Genomic DNA, 16241 nt, shown 5'->3' with positions numbered 1-16241 from the left:
TGACACGAAGTGGAACTGTGAACACGTCACATCGCATAGCGTCTGCTCGGTTAACTCTCAATAGCCACGTTATGGGTGCGGATCCCAAAACATAACACGCCTCGGCCGTGCCGATACCCGGGGGGGAGCGCCCAATCAGAGTCTGGGTTTCAGACATAATTATTGGTTAGAAGGTACTTTACAGCGATTGGAATAACAGGTGATTTCACACCGACACGTAACATGAAGTTTGGCAAATTAGGAAAAAAAGCTAATGGAAATTTTTGTATAATTTATTTACAAAACACAAAACAGTGTGAATCGTGTGTTCGGCATAAAATTCATCCGGTTCCCGGTTTACTCACAAATAACTTGCAATAAACAAAGTTACCATCAGGTAGAACGCGCCACGTTGGCAGGACAGGTCTCTCGCACCTTTTGGGCACTAGCCTCGGGGGGAAATGCCTCTCGCAGGCACCATGACACGCGGCCGTCGCGGTAATCCAGAGATCCAAGCGTCGCCCGACTCCCGGAGAGCGAGCCGGACGCCTCGTGTTACACGTAGTATTTACATGGCAGAATACTTGGACTCAGTTCTCCACCTCCTCTTCCTCTACAACGTCCTCTTCCTCCATCTTGTCCTCCTCCTCTTCGTTCTCCTCCTCGCGGCTTTTGTCCTGGTCCTCGGAATCGCCTTTTTTATCCTTGTCTTTCTTCTTCTGCTCTGTGGCCTCTTTCTTGCCTTTCTGATCCCGTCTGTAAGCTGCAAAGATATATAAAATAAAACATGCAACAAAGTAACGGTCTGAAACGGCGAGAACGAGGATTCCTGATTGGCTGAGGTCTGGAGAGGGGTCCGTCGGCCCGATAATGCGGTACGGTCAGGTCAGGGACCGCCAACAAACGTTCCTTACCTTCTAAGGACTCCTTCAAAGGATCCACAAAACGATTGAACTCCATTTCCTCCATGGCAGCCAATACGTCGCTTGCGTTCAGCGTCTTTCTCTTGCCCTTCATCGCAAAGTTGTTGGCACTAAAAGAAAAAAAAGAAATCAGTCTGTTCATCCTGCCCGATAATCTCTCGCTGAATCAGCCTCATAATATGCAAGTATTTTAACATTATAACTGAGAATGAGACAAACGACAACATCTACGACAACGTGCAGATTTATAGATTGCTGTTACATAAAGCCCCGGAGCTCCTTTAAAGAACCAGGGGTCTTATCTGTACGCGCATGCGTGTGTGTTTGTGGGGGTTATTCTCTCTCATAGTAGCCATGGATGTTTGGGGGGATTCTCACCAGGATGTGGCGTACAGCACAAACACACTAGCGGCCCGTGAAATCGCGCTGCGAGCCTCCTTGGAGATATTAACACCGTCAGGGAGCTGAAAGGAAACCAACAGGGATTACAAAAAAGTCAGTTTTCTTCTAAAAGCTGATGGAGTCGGATCACGATTTACCCCAGATATAAACATTTATAGAAAAGCGTAAAGACTTCGGTCTTTCTGATGACACGACTTCCGACGCAGCCCAGCCTTGCACTAGCAGACACGCTGCCGCTCCTTCCAGCGGCCACTAAGTTCACCTTCCGGGCCAGAAGCCGAGCAAAACACAGGGACCATGAAGTTTAATTGTGACGTCCATGACTGTGGCCACTGGGTACAAAAACCTAGAATTCCCTGGTGTAACCGTGCCTGCTCCTGACGCATGCTTTGATTAAGGTGAAACACGTGGCCTCTTTAACCGGGGACGCTAATAATAAAATACAAACTATTTTCTGGACGTATCTGTTTAATACGCCATTACACAGCCCTCTATACAAGGAAAGTTGACGCGTTTCACACAACTGGTCGTCACGGCGATGATCACATCATCCTTACAGCTTCCTTAATGATCCTGGTGATGACGGCATTGGGCAAATTGAGATCTTCTGGTCTTTCCGCCATATTCTGATCGTCTGGAGCTGAAATGAAAACACTTTATCATTAGAGCATTCTAATGAAATATTCAAACCCGGTAAGGAGACGCATCCCACCGTCTCAGGCCGGGACCCCAACAAGATGCCGGTAACTCACAGCGAAGGGGCAAAAACACAAAGGACATTAACGTGATTTACTCGTCACCCGGAAGCCGCCTCACCCCAGGGCTCAAACGTGATTTACCGGAGCTGAAGCACCCGCACGCCGGCTCCTCGGCGAAGCCCCTGCCTGTCAGGAAGCAGCCCTGCAGGACCCCAGAGACAGTCAGCAGCAGCCAAACAGTAATGTGACAGTAAACAGTAATCTACAACAACCCAGGGGCCACCAGTGCCAGAGAGGGTGATACCCCCAGCCTGCACCCACCCGTCGCCCAAGGAGTTAACAGACAGGGCTCTTAGGGTCACACACCGAATCCGAAGGATGATGGGACTCACACTCTATGCTCCAGGCTCACTCCGGTTCCCGCCTGCAAATCAAGCCCCACCCACAGCATGTGCGCACCTGATCCGCCTTCCCCGCGATACCGTGCGTTCCACGGGGGAACCTCACCTTCCTGACGTTTCTCGTCCGGGACTCGCGGACACCGCCGGCCTGACACCGGGGTGATGTGACAGACGATCAGCCGGGACCCGCTGCAGGGACCTGGGACTGACAGGCAGATTTGGCAACCCTGTGCGTTCCACGACTCGCTGTGCAGGAAGACCGTCACGTGCTCTGAGCACCAGCCAATGAACGTAAGCCGCAGTCTGATAGCGATGCTTGGAACGCAGGGCAGCCATAATGGGTGGGAGGGGCGCGAGGAGCGTCCTGTGTTGCCATGGTATCGAGGGACAGGTAAGAAGTTAATGATTAGACTGTAGGTATTGCTCTATCTACCCCAAGTCTAGGGGGTAGGTTTCAGCAGGGGGTACTCCATGCAATAGCCCCAAACTGATTAACCCCCTCGGTACCAGTGGGGTGACTGTGTATGGGGAGGAGGGTAATAATAGGGGTGTCAGACACCTGCAGGGGTGAAAGGCTGTAGTGTCCCCCATTTCTGATAATATAGAAGTGATTGCATTAAAGTGCCGACATCTCAGCTACTCGTTCCCTTTAAATCCTTATTTCTCTGTGATAATAAATTGCATTAAAATATGAAATGAATGAAATCGCTGTCTTTGTTCCGTAAAGCGGTTTCACAGAGTGCCGGTGAACGGGCCGATTCCTCCTAAATTAACGCGTCAGGATGGCAGAGGCCAAACGTTTGGATGAGACCTTGTGCCCCGAGCCGGTGTGTCAGCACCCCCAGTGCTGGGTGACAGTCAGGAGGTTAGAACAAGGATGCCCCCGCTATCGGCCCTCGGGGGCAGCCGCCAGATCGCTGTCAGCAGAAGGTACCGTGTTTAGAGTGAGCGAGTATTGGGGTCATAAGAACTTTACTTTATTCACCAAGGAAGACAGGAATACCCCGAGGGGGAGACAGGAATACCCCTGGGGTGCTGAGGAAGACAGGAATACCCCCCGGGGAGTTCCCAAGCTGATACCCCAGATGGCAATTACTTCCAGAACTATTCCCCAATCGCCCCATGGTGCTTCATGAAAAAACATGTTACGGATTACAGAGGGTTTGTAACTTTGAGCGAAATCCATTCTCTGACATATTATTATTTGCTTGGTGTTCCAGCCGAAGGCCTCCCGGTTCTGACGGTGACCACCCTACCTGAGCCCATTCCCCCGGGGACCGGACAGGATAGCCCCCCATCCTTATCAGGGCACAGATTATTGTCTTCTGCGTATTCCCTCCATAACAGTTTGGCTGACAGCAGGTATAGTAATAATGTGTATCTCGCGTCTCCATCACTCTATACTCCCGTACTTTATATATCCCATTGTACAACGCTGCAGAATATGGTGGCGCTATATCATAAACACTTGAGTTGGATTAAAGGGAAGTCACGGGGCAATAATGTCAGAGAGAAGAACAATATGAAATTGTATTTTTTAGCTCGGTCAAGACGCCGATCTCAGCGGTGAGCCTGCACAAAGAATTAATGACTTCATTCCCAACATACAGCTTACCCGGCAGGAAGACCCCCAAAGTGAGTGAATCTCCATGCGGAGGGACCCCCAACAGCACCCCGGGAATTAGAGATTTTATGCAGAAAGAAATCAACACAATATAAAGAGCTGGATGCAAGAAATGAATGCACGGCTTTAATGAAATCTAACTTAGCGCTGTCCAGGAGTTTATTCCGGCAATGTGTGTTTAGAGCCCGTCTCCTGCACCCTGAGCCGTTCCCTGCTCTTCTGTTTCAGGTCGGGGTGGTGAGTGTAGGTGCCACATTACCCCCGGAGGGCAAACAGGCATCGCTAATCTGGGTCCCGAACTCCCAGCATAAGCAGCACAAAGCCGAGCCGAAAAAAAGTCACGCACGGTGAGTGGAGGGTCCCGGGCCCCCAGACAGAGGTCAGTGGCGGGCAGCGTGGCTTACGTGGCGGCTGTCCCTGTATCTCAGCGCCATGGAATATGTCGGTGTTATAAGAGACCTCACTCGTATTAATGCCTTTCTTTTAGAGAGCGGGCTTTGCCAACTGGGATTAAAGAGATCACTCTCGAGATGTTCGCTTCGGGAGGTGCAAAGAGCGGAGTGTTACGTGACGGAGAAGTGAGTGCCGGGAAGGTGCTGTTTAGACCGTGTTAACCCTTTATGTTGGGGTACAGGGAGATCACTCAGTAAGAACTCCTCTGTGGGTTAGCGGAACCTGAAGGGGGGGTCTTTTTTCATTTTGTGTTTAGACAAGAAGCAAGAAAGATAAGAAGCTCCTAACCAGCGGACCCCCATTTAAGCCAACGCTTTGTGGCACCCGGATATTATTCAGAGGGCATATTAAGGAAGGCCTCTCAGCGAGGTAGGTCATCAATATGTTCCTGGCCGTGAAAGATAAATAGTATTCGATTAACAGACACCCAAATCACAGTGATGTTGCATCTGCTTGAGGAACTGGCGCAGGACTCTGTCCTTTGGTGATCTAAGGGCAGATTATTGTGTACACAGCGCCACGAAGGAGAATGCCGAAGGACCAGCCAGGAGAACCAGAGAGGTTTGTGGCCGAAGCCTACGCGCGGAGCGTCTCCAGCCGTCCCACCCCGGTTTCCCGCTGCTGGAGAACAGACGTGTGATTTTACACGACATCAAAGAGAGGCGTCAGCCCTGTGTGAGCTCATCATGCGCAGCCCCGGTGTACAAGCTGGACACGGTGAGAGTCTTTATCCGGTTGCTTAACATGGCGCTGTTTCCGTGGGCTCTTAAGTGTTCATCCGGGTCATCGCAGCCCGACGACTGATAGGCTGCTGGTATGGGGGGCAAACTGCGCCAGAGAACCCCCAAGTTCGAGCACTTAGTGACTATGAACGCCGGAGGAAACATTATCACTGGTTCCACGCTCTCTTTCAGCGTCTGGGATCTCTAGATGACCTGGAGCTGGATCTGGAAAGTATAAGGAATCAGTATTACTTGTGGAAGAAGTATGTCTACCTGGCCAGCCCTGGGGGCAGATTTAAGATCTCAGGTAATCCCATAAAACGCGTAACGTGATTGGAAGCCGGGAAACGTGATGTTCTAAGCACCAGGCCGGTACTGTTAGCGGTTATCCAAGTAGTTGGGGTCTGCGAGCCGGATCACCCCACGAATATAAACAGTGATTTTTGTGATTAATGCTCCCTGGGCTGAGTGCTGATTCCACGCCCATTTAGATTCACAGCCCAAAAGAGAAGCAAAGTCCCCGAGGGCCAAGCCGAGGACCCTGACACTCTTTGGGGATATAGGTCTGTTCCTGTGTGATCGGGATTCTGCACTTGGGGGCCGTCGTGGACCGGGAGGTAATTCTGGCATTAACCTCTGAGTGCCTGGGAGGGAGTAGCTCAGTTCATTCCCCATTCTTTTCCTGTATCTGCCCCGTAGGCTCTGGGAGCCGGGATTCAGAACAGTCCGATGATACCGATAACAGAGACTCCGCGTCGCTGGCCAGCTTCTCCCCGTCCTCTTTGGCTTACCCAGAATCCCAAGCGGAAAGCCAGGCTGAGCAGAGAGACTCCCCAAACCCCACCACTGATGGAGAGACCGCGGAGGCGCCACAAGGTCAGCACCAACGTCCGAGACAAAATGGTTATATGTACTTATTTGCTCAGTTCATTTAAGCAGCGATTTCTGGGGTCAGTGATCTGCTTGTAGCCCCCTTAATATTGAATGTCACCGTGAGACCCTCTCACATAACTGGAAACATTACAGCGGTTTCTCAATACCCGACGCGTTTTAGAGGAACCGACAAGCAGAGGAATATCAGCTAAGGGCACCCCCTGTCTATGCAGCCATTTAACTGCCTACCTCCATAACAATGAACTGATATTTTAGGATCACTGCTCCTTTAGCACAGGTGTTCCTATTGGTTCCATGTAACTGCTTTGTCAGGTACGTGACTCTCCCTGACTCTTTATGATTCTGATCCACAGAACTAGAAAAGGATCCAGTTTCCACAGAAGAGCTTCAGCCGAAGGATCCACCGGAATCCACAGGATCCACGAGCCGGGATCCCGATTGGACATCTCCTGGAGGGAAGCCCACCGCGCCACCTCCCTCCCCGACACACGCAGCCGGTGACAACCGCAGCTAACGGCTTCCCCCATAAAACGGAAACTCGAATCCTATTTCACTTTCTCGTGTTCCTGACCGGCTCGTGCCCCCCTGCAGCCAGAAGATGCACCTAGCGGCCCCTGCACCCTGTATAATGCAGTGAAACTGCTGTACACGGGTATATAAACGGCTCTGAATGGGCCGTGCTGCGTAATATTAACGTATTCCTGTCTCTTTCAAGCAAATTGGCTCTATGCAAATAGCTTGTCATGCAAATTTCATGCAAAGATGCAGACAAAGGCATATTCTTTCTTAATCATCTTCTTTGAATTTTCTAACAGAAATACTGTATTTGGCGTTCATTTTATTCCAGGATCAATATTATGACGTCATACAAACAGAATGTACACTGTTTATCCTGACAATGAAGTTTAGTTTGCACTGGGGTGTAAAGCAGGGGGGGGGGGTCATACATTTAGACTACCAGAGAGATGCTGTAGTACCTAAAGTGTACACGTGGTGGCAGCAGAGCTCTCATTCACAGGAGAGAGAGACCCCCAAATATATTAAAGGGTTAAAGACGTAAAAGGAGTGCTAGACCCAGTCACCCCAAGTCTGGGGCATGTATGTCTCCCTGAAATCAGGTATTTAAATTGTACAGCGCTGTGGAATTTGTTGGTGTTTAATTATAATAATAAAAGTGATCTTCATTACGCTCTCCCTGGTGGTAGTAGAGAAGTGTTCCGCCAGCGAGCGCAGGTATGTGTTATCCCAGAGGGCCCTCCGTTGCAGGAAGGAGGAAGCTTTTAATGACAAGGGTTTTTTCGTCTTGTTGTTAATCGATAAACTGATCCGTGGATCGGCCTCCGAGAAGAGAATATCTGTAATGAGGTAACCGGAGGCTGCGCATGTAACGGGAGACGGACGCTTCAGTGATACAACAGATATTTAATAACGCGAGCGGCAGGACCCCAGCTGCTGGTGATTAATATTACAGCACCGCGGGGCGAGGCGGGGGGCAATACTTACTCTTTACTGGAGTAACCCGGGGTCTTTCCTGCGTGGAAAGCTTCAGATATCTGTAACCAAGGCACCTGAGTTCAAGCAAGGACTTCAACAATAACATACTGAGAATCTGCAGTAATTCTACCCCTTCATCCAAAGGATCTGCATCTTCACTCCAGGAATCTACCCCTTTACCCGAGGAATCTACCCCTTTACCCGAGGAACCTACCCCTTTATCCGAGGATCTACCCCTTTATCCGAGGAATCTACCCCTTTATCCGAGGAATCTACCCCTTTCTCCGAGGAATCTACCCCTTTATCCGAGGAATCTACCCCTTTCTCCGAGGAATCTACCCCTTTCTCCGAGGAATCTACCCCTTTCTCCGAGGAATCTACCCCTTTCTCCGAGGAATCTACCCCTTTCTCCGAGGAATCTACCCCTTTCTCCGAGGAATCTACCCCTTTCTCCGAGGAATCTACCCCTTTATCCGAGGATCTACCCCTTCAACCCGAGGCTCGGTTTTTCCTCCCTGATGCCCCGAGCAAACAATACACTGTGCACCATAATGAAGCCTCATTTATTGGGGATGAGGGTATATTTCCCTTTTAACCCTTTGATGACCTGGTTCCACTGAACCGGCCAGTGGAGTGGGCCTGTTATTTGCCCCGCTGGTGAATATACCCCCAGCCTCGTGGATACGGTGTCACGGCATGCAGGAAGACGCCATAATTATACGCCGTATACGAGGCGAGCTCACGTTCCCAGCTCCCTGACGCACGCCATGCAGGCCGGGGCAACAACGCACTCAGGGGGTACCTACAGACTGCCCCGACCCCCTGCACGGAGGATTTCATTCCTTGTAGTTGGGGAGCAGGATAAAATGGTCTCTGGGTTGGGCTAATGCCCCTCACCCACCACTGTGCCCCCCCAAAGGGTGTCTCTGAAGCCTAATGCCCGTTTACTTCATTGGATACTAGCAGATATAACCAAGGGCTGGAAACAACAGGGCCTGCTGTGAAAATTGCCCCGGGGCAACCAACTTCACCAAGCAACGTGTCACGCAGTGCCACCTTTGCCCCAAGCAGTTTATCAGTGCCATCCTAACCCCCAAACAGCCTGTCTGTGCCATCTTTGCTCCCAGCTTGCCAGTGCCCCCAACAGCTTATCTGTGCCATCTTTGCCCCAAACAGCTGGTCTGTGGCATCATTGCCCCCAAACAACTTGTCTGTGCCTTCTTCCCTCCCCTCCAACATACACAAATCACACACACTCATACTCACTAACACACATATTCCCTCTCACATCACTCATGCTAACACTCCAACTCACATCATTTCCACATACACGCTCACACGCAAACACGGGTCCGGTCCTGGACGGAAGGGCTCTTTTTATTACACAGGTACGAGGAGACAGGTAGAAGAGGTTGCCCTGTAGTTACGCCACCGGATATAACCCGGCTGAGAGTGATGGGTGTTGCCAGAATCCCCTCTCACTGTATTGGCCTTGGCTGCGTCTCGGCACCTTTGCTGGGAGGCGGTTCCCAGAACCACATCAACTTTCAGCTGAATCATCTCTGGCGTATTGAAATGTTCAGCTTTTCTTCGGAGCCCAAACCGCCCGTTCCCCGTGCACACGCGGGATCCGACCCGGGGCCCCAGGAACCCGTATCCACGTATTTCTAAATGCAGAATGAATTCCTGGCATCGTAGGTATGAAAGGGTGGCGATGGCTTCCAGCCCAGGTGATGTCACTCCCAGCCAATAGCACGCGGCTCCTTAGACACATGACTCCAGGCATTTAAAAGCAGGTAAAGTAACAGGGTGACCCGCATTAAATGGTTCTTTGCCCCCCATTGCGCTGTGACGAGTGCCGCTACGTCTGTACATCACATTGTATATATTGGGGTCTTGCTGGGCGCCCCTGACGCTGTGCGGCGTTAGGATTCGTGCTGTACTGCTCCATGGCCTAGGTTGGCAGCATGCTGGATAAAACGTCGCCCGGTGCAGGTTGTCTGCAGCTCTGTTTTTAGGATCCTGGGACACCGGCCAGGACACGACGTCACGTGAGCAGAACTGGCAAGGGCCGCAGGGCGTGGGCCACTGCAGCACGGCGGCGGATCCGGCTGCACGGAGCTTACGGAGCAGAGCCGGTCCCAGTCCCTGACAGCAGCTCGTCAGTGGGCACAGGAGCTGACACTCAAAAGTGTAACTACCATAAGGCCGCTGCTGCTGCTGCCTGGATGCCCGGTTGTGATACGGTCTGCCTAAGATAGATGCCCACCAAATTGATTGTAGCCCCTGAATGAACCCCCGTACCCCGCTTCATGCTGGGGGTCACAGCGGGGGAGAACCGGCACGAATCAGCTCCGGGCTGTGTGACCCCGAGACCCCGAGACGGGGCAAAAACCCTGAGAGTTCCCAGTTACAGTCACGGCAGACATTGTGAGACGTAGAACCCCATAGCACTAAAATCCACCCAATTCACTAAACTTTAGGGCCACGAGGGCCGGATTCAGGGGTGCCGTCCGACATCAGAGAGCCTCGCAGCCCCCTGTGATTTGAGGAAGATCCCCTGCTTTTGGTAAAAGCGTTTATATATATTATTTTATATATCGCCACCGCACTCCGCAGCGCTGTACACGCCGGGGAACGGGTCGCGTTGCTTTTATAACCGGTGCGTTTCGCGGACAGGTAGAACGCGTTACCAGGCGCCGGGGAGAAGTGGATGTTAGGAAACGATGTTTGAGAGGATGGGGCGCTGATTAACCCCCGAACTCCCTGTGTTACTCTATTCGCTGAAGTCTCCGTGTTATCGGATACTATTAGTAAAGAGACGGTCATTTAACTCTTTGTGACCTGGCTACGTTGGTGCATTTCTCCTGCGAGACGGTATAGGGATGTTGCTGTGCCGCGTACCTGCGCATGATCCGGCTGTTCTCCGATGAAATATTCATGCAGCGGATAAAGCCCCTCTGTCTCTCCCGCTCCTCCTCTGCCGGCTCAGCACATTATCCCGCCGACAGCTGTCCACCGAGGAGGACGCGTGCATCCTGTGAAAGAGAGAGCGCTGCGGTATTGCCCCCCCATAGGATGGCAGATTGTGGCACCCGTCTGGATTAGGGTCAGGTTTTTGGGGAGGAATAAGTGATCCGGAATAGACGGGAATGGTTGATGTTGGGCTGCGATGTGAAAGATGCATGCGCCGGGTGCCATGCTAGGTATACATCGTGTTAAAAATAATATGTTTTAAATACCCCGTTAGCTTAACCCCCCGGCTTCCCTCTCCTCCTCCCCAACTAATAAAGCAAGTCAACAAATGTTTCTCTAAAAAGACGCCTGTTTTAAGGGTTAAAGTATGTTTGGGGTGCCGGTAGAGAGTAATAGTAACCCTAGCCCCGGCAGGCGTGATTTCTCGCTGGCCACGAGGATGTGCGCAGCTATGAACATAACACATAATATGCGTTTGTACGGCCGAAACCTCCCACTCCCCGCGACCGGTGAGGCTGCATTCCTCCTATCAAAGGCTCCATTCACAGCGCATGCCGCTCCGGCAGCTAAAGGGTTACGAAGGGTGTTTGCTGGAGAGAAGAAAACAATCTGCCCCCACTAACCGCCCCGGTACAACGGGGGTAATGTGCAGGGACGTGCTAAAAGAGAGGCAATCGGCGGGGACATTCCACTGGTTGCCATGGAGACTGCACCACTTGCCCCTTTATACAAGCGGTGTACCCGGCGACACATGTCAGCGCTGCACCCGTCCGGCGAAGGGGTTTCCTGGGAAAACATGCGCGGCTCACATTACCAATCGGTACAAAAGGCAGATTATTGGGAAAATATTTTTTTTTATTTCTCTGTTTTTTTAAAAATTATGTAAAAAAACGTGAATTCTGTTAGGATTGGACGACTTTTTGTGGATCCCGTCCGAGCTGGAGTTTAATCCCTAAATAAAAGCTGAATGACTTCGCTCAGCCCCCCGTATCAGCCCCACCGGGGGAAGATCGACTAAACAGGGCTGGTTTCTGGCCATGTTAATACCGAGCAGCCGTTAGGTGGGAGTGGGGGGGGAGGTCCGGTTGCCGTTCGGCAGATGCTGCTCCCCAGTCCAGCGCCCGTTTTCAGCAGCTCTCCCGGGGGGGGGGGACGTGGCGGCTCCTCTCGCTGCTGAGGGACGGCGATTGTTTGGAATCCCCGTATCTCCCCAACGCTATCCAAAAACCTTGTGATACCACCCCTCCCCGCGCTCCCTGTAACCCAGACGGCCGCATCCAACGAACGTCTTTAAAACGAATGTTTACAAAATCAGCTTTTAGAACAAAACGTGAAAAATCGCAGGCGGAATGAATCAGCGGCAGAAGCGTCCGTTCCACGCGGCTTTCCACGGCTTTCCACGGCTTTTCCACGCGCTTCTGTTTTGGGGGCAATAACTGAAATTGTTTAACGGACCAGAAGCACCTGAGATTTGTGAGATAATCTCGTGCGGAGGAGCTAACAATCCACGTTACAGGGCGACTCCGGGGGCCGAGAGAATGTTACTGAGGAGCGGGGGCTCGATACCGGCCTGCCAGTGCCGGACCCCCACAGTACCGGGGCAGCTGGGGGTCCCTTTACGTCCCGCGCCAGCCTCGGTCATCAGAAATCCCCTTTAATGTCCCTCTAATTCCATAATATTTGATTTATAGTAAAAAAAAATGGACTTTTTCTGCTGTGGAAGCAGCGAGGATTTGTCTCCACGAAGCTGTCCACCTCGGCCCCCGGGTGTTGTAATAAATGATTGTCGGAGCGAGGCTTTGTGGTCCTGTGGCTATGGAGCTGTTGTGTATTTGTGTTTGTAGACAGCGGCCCCGGTCACTGGTTTGTAGGTGTGATGGTAAAGCATCGCCTGGCAACGTGCATCGCACTCAGGTGACCCTGCGGCCCGGGCACACGGCGAACGAGGAAAACATGAGATTTACAGGGTTCAAAAAACGGCTTTTCCGATAGATAGAAACCCAGAACCCGCCAGTAGATCGGCCCCCGGCGGCCCCCGTCTAGTCGCCCGTTTCTCCTGCTGTAACGACTCAAACCTTAATCAGTCGTTGGTCTCGTCTTAGATTCAGGAGCCGTATGTCTATCCCATGCATGTTAAATACCCTCACTGTATTAGCCTCTACCACCTCTGCTGGGAGGATGTTCCACTTTGTCTTTCTGCCTGTATTTGACAATTCTTACAGATAAAGGGCAGTCATGTGTGTAATAATAACAATGACATCATTTACTGGCTAATACAGCCATATTTTAATATTGATCACACCCTCAGATCAGTTCTCTATTTCTCATCCCCAGAACTCTCCTGTTATTATACTGTTACGTGTAAAGCGCTGAGTACATCTGTTGGCACTCAATAAATATACATAGAAGCAGCTTGAAGTGGTTTGGGGGGAATAAAAGCGTCTTTATTCACTCAATACATTCAGTTTATGATGTTTAGATTGTAAGCTCTGGTGAACAGAGTTGTCCATGTGATCGTGCGTGAAGTCAGGACATGTAGATGATGAGGAGACGCAGGCAGGGTCCCCCCAGAGCCAAATATATTAAAATAAAGTGTGAAACCTCAGCAGTATTCCTTACAGGTTAAAGCATGTATCCCACGGCGTGCATTCCTCCCGGAACCTGTATACCCAATAACAAGGAATCGCATAAATACCCCGCATTATATCGCTTTATATCGCTTTATATCACATTGTATCGCTTTATACCGCATTATCTCTCTTAGTATCACATTATATCGATTTATATCACATTATATCCCTTTATATCACATTATATCGCTTTATACCACATTATATCCCTTTATATCACATTATATCGCTTTATATCACATTATATCGCTTTATATAGCATTATCTTGCTTCATATCACATTATATCGCTTTATATCACATTATATTGCTTTATATCACATTATATTGCTTTATATCACATTATATATCGCTTTATATAGCATTATCTCGCTTCATATCACATTATATCGCTTTATATCACATTACATCCCTTTATATCACATTATATCGCTTTATATCACATTATATTTCGCTTTATATAGCATTATCTCGCTTCATATCACATTATATCGCTTTATATCACATTATATCCCTTTATATCACATTATATCGCTTTATATCACATTATATCGCTTTATATTGCATCGCATTATATCGCATTATATCACAGTATATCGCATCGCTTTATATCACATCATATCGCATTATAGCATCGCTTTATGTCACATTACATCCCTTTATTTCACATGATATCTCATTATATCTCAATATATCACATTGCTTTATATTGCATTATATTGCATCACTTTATATCCCATTATATTGCATTATTTTGCATGATATCTCATTATATCGCTTAACATCACATGATATCGCAATATATCACATGATATTGCATCGCTTTATATTGCATTATATCGCATTATATAGCATTATATCACTTTATATCGCATGATATCTCATTATATCACATTATAACGCAGTCATTCGCTTTTATATTGCATCACTTTATATCACATGATATCGCATGATATCGCATTATATCACGTTATATTGCTTTATATAGCATTATATCCCATTATATCACATAATAACTCGCAAACGGCACAAGCTCCGCGTAATCATCACGACTTGGGGAATATTTTTTTCTTCGCAGCATTTGGCTCATGAATTATTGGTGTTTTTTGCTCCGTTTTCCCGTCTGCCCCTCAGTTTATAAGTAATGAAGAATGAAGCATTTCTTGCATTTTGGGCGTTTTTTGCACTGATGATAGAAAGTAGCGTTGGACACGGTGTTGATACAGTAACGAGGCCAGCCTGTAACAATGAATATCTGTAAGAATTGCCCCTGGCACGGGGCGGCCTCTGTTTGAAACACAAGCCATTAGCAACCGAATAACGAGTGTCCGGTGGGTCTCGCCTGGAAACTGCTTGTGTTTGATGCATGGCTTACAGGCTCTGCTTCCCAGAGAAGGTGGTAGCGGGGCCATGGGGGGAGCCTGCATACTTTGGGGTTACCATCCACCCCCTGGGCAGCCCCTCGCGACCGACCTCCATAGTGTAACTGGGTCTGACTGGAACAGATCACTTTGACACCGAGGTGTCTGATTGCTCAATAGGGCCCACCGGGGCACGTTAGGCCCCACGGGGAGGGTGCGGAACACAGGGCTGGTTTTAGTGCCTGGGGCATCTGGTCCAGGGGGCACTAGCAGTCTCCCCACAAAATGTCCCCAATGTGTAGAAGCCATCTGGGGCCGGAAAGGGACAAAGCAGGAGCCTCCATGGGGCCCTAACCGGCATTCTAACTGTATAAAGACACGGTGTGTGGGTGGGGGTAACAAAGGGGCTTCTTACCCCGGGTGCTATTTGATGAGCAACCCTGACGGGATGAGGAGGCGATCAGCCCATCTCCTGGCAGATAAGAGCCATTCGCTCCATCCGGTCCCCTCACTTCACCTTATACCTGCCCCACGCGGGGTTAACTCACGAGGCGCTGATTTATGGCGACCGAGGAGAGCGCTGATTGGCCAGCTGCAGATACCGCCATGTTCTCCATGATGGTGCCGGACATGGTGGATACCCGGGGCCGACACATTGATTGCCTCCCGTTGTGTCATTGTTACCACGGCGGCTTCTAACACTGGATGTGTTTGTTACACACACACAATTGCACAGGTTACACACAGTGTTATATCGCTATGGAAACGCCACGGGTTCATTAACATGACCAAAGCCCGCACCTGATTCCATCACCCACAGGAATGTTCATCTGATTTCAGCCGCACGTGACATTTTATATATATTAATCTAAAACCAAATCGCTCTGATGTAACGTAAGGAAGAGTCACTTTATTGAGAGGGTGGTAGATAAGTGTAACAGCCTCCCGGCAGAGGTGGTAGAGGGTAATACAGTGAGGGTATTAAAAATGCATGGGGTAGGCATACGGTTCCTGAATCTAAGACAAGACCAACGACTGATTAAGGTTTGCGTCTTTACAGCAGGAGAAACAGACAGGGGCCGACAGGGGCCGGGTTGGCATTTGTGGATCACAGGTAACCTTGTGTTGTGTTTCAGGGTGAAATCATGCTGCGCGTTCCTCTCGCTGCTACATTGTGCTCAAAAACTAGAAGGGCCTTCATTTTTTCCTCCATTGCAAATGTTATCTCCTTAACTGCCCTGAATACTTCCTTTCTTCCATTCCGTTTCGTTGTAGGTTACCGTGGCAACACTAACAAAAATGCCAAGGCCACAAGCATCCTAAAGAGAATTAACTTGTGGCACGAATGGGATGGACAGCGGCCAACAGCAGATTACACGGGAGATCAATCAAATTTCCCAATTACTGAACATTTTACAGGAATAACCCCCCTTCACCAAGGGCCAAACCTGGGAACTCTCAAGGTTCTTGCCCCAGTCTCAGGGTGACGGGGCAGATTATGGGGGTCACACAGTCCGGATCCGACTCCTTCCTATTCCCCCTGCTGGGATCATATATAAGACGCCCAGTCGGTGCTTTTGCCCCCAGTATGTTATGGTTGATATTCCTGCTTGAATGCAGGTGACTCAATTAAGTGTATCTTAAATTAACAAGTCAAGGTTTCCATGACGACCGTATTAGACCCA

General features: G+C 49.8%; 2 protein-coding genes across 7 annotated transcripts; one reads left to right on the top strand and one right to left on the bottom strand.

Moving 5' to 3' along the window:
- Nucleotides 1-257: 257 nt before the first annotated feature.
- On the bottom strand, nucleotides 258-2654 carry POLE3 (DNA polymerase epsilon 3, accessory subunit). 6 transcript variants are annotated; one of them, XM_053472476.1, is made up of 5 exons: nucleotides 2510-2654; nucleotides 1862-1938; nucleotides 1281-1366; nucleotides 894-1012; nucleotides 258-742 (listed from the first exon to the last, which is right to left on the bottom strand). In XM_053472476.1, the coding sequence occupies exons 2-5, from the start codon at nucleotides 1925-1927 to the stop codon at nucleotides 570-572; spliced, it is 444 nt and encodes a 147-aa protein (XP_053328451.1). In that variant the 5' UTR covers nucleotides 1928-1938; nucleotides 2510-2654; the 3' UTR covers nucleotides 258-569. The 6 variants fall into 6 exon arrangements, with proteins under 6 accessions (XP_053328451.1, XP_053328455.1, XP_053328450.1 ...); XM_053472480.1 differs by having other exon boundaries at nucleotides 1862-1944; nucleotides 2510-2624; XM_053472475.1 differs by having other exon boundaries at nucleotides 2395-2523.
- Nucleotides 2655-3125: 471 nt separating this feature from the next.
- Nucleotides 3126-6656, top strand: C8H9orf43 (chromosome 8 C9orf43 homolog). Its single transcript, XM_053473164.1, has 11 exons — nucleotides 3126-3333; nucleotides 3624-3765; nucleotides 3945-4038; nucleotides 4256-4374; nucleotides 4515-4605; nucleotides 4737-4849; nucleotides 4996-5197; nucleotides 5395-5509; nucleotides 5694-5819; nucleotides 5902-6078; nucleotides 6450-6656. The coding sequence occupies exons 1-11, from the start codon at nucleotides 3186-3188 to the stop codon at nucleotides 6608-6610; spliced, it is 1488 nt and encodes a 495-aa protein (XP_053329139.1). The 5' UTR covers nucleotides 3126-3185; the 3' UTR covers nucleotides 6611-6656.
- The last annotated feature ends 9585 nt before the right edge of the window (nucleotides 6657-16241 follow it).

The sequence above is a fragment of the Spea bombifrons genome, chromosome 8 (assembly GCF_027358695.1).
Source record: "Spea bombifrons isolate aSpeBom1 chromosome 8, aSpeBom1.2.pri, whole genome shotgun sequence".
NCBI classification, from domain to species: domain Eukaryota; kingdom Metazoa; phylum Chordata; class Amphibia; order Anura; family Pelobatidae; genus Spea; species Spea bombifrons.
The sequence above is the reverse complement of the archived record's forward strand: the minus strand, read 5'-3'. Positions and strand labels throughout refer to the sequence as shown.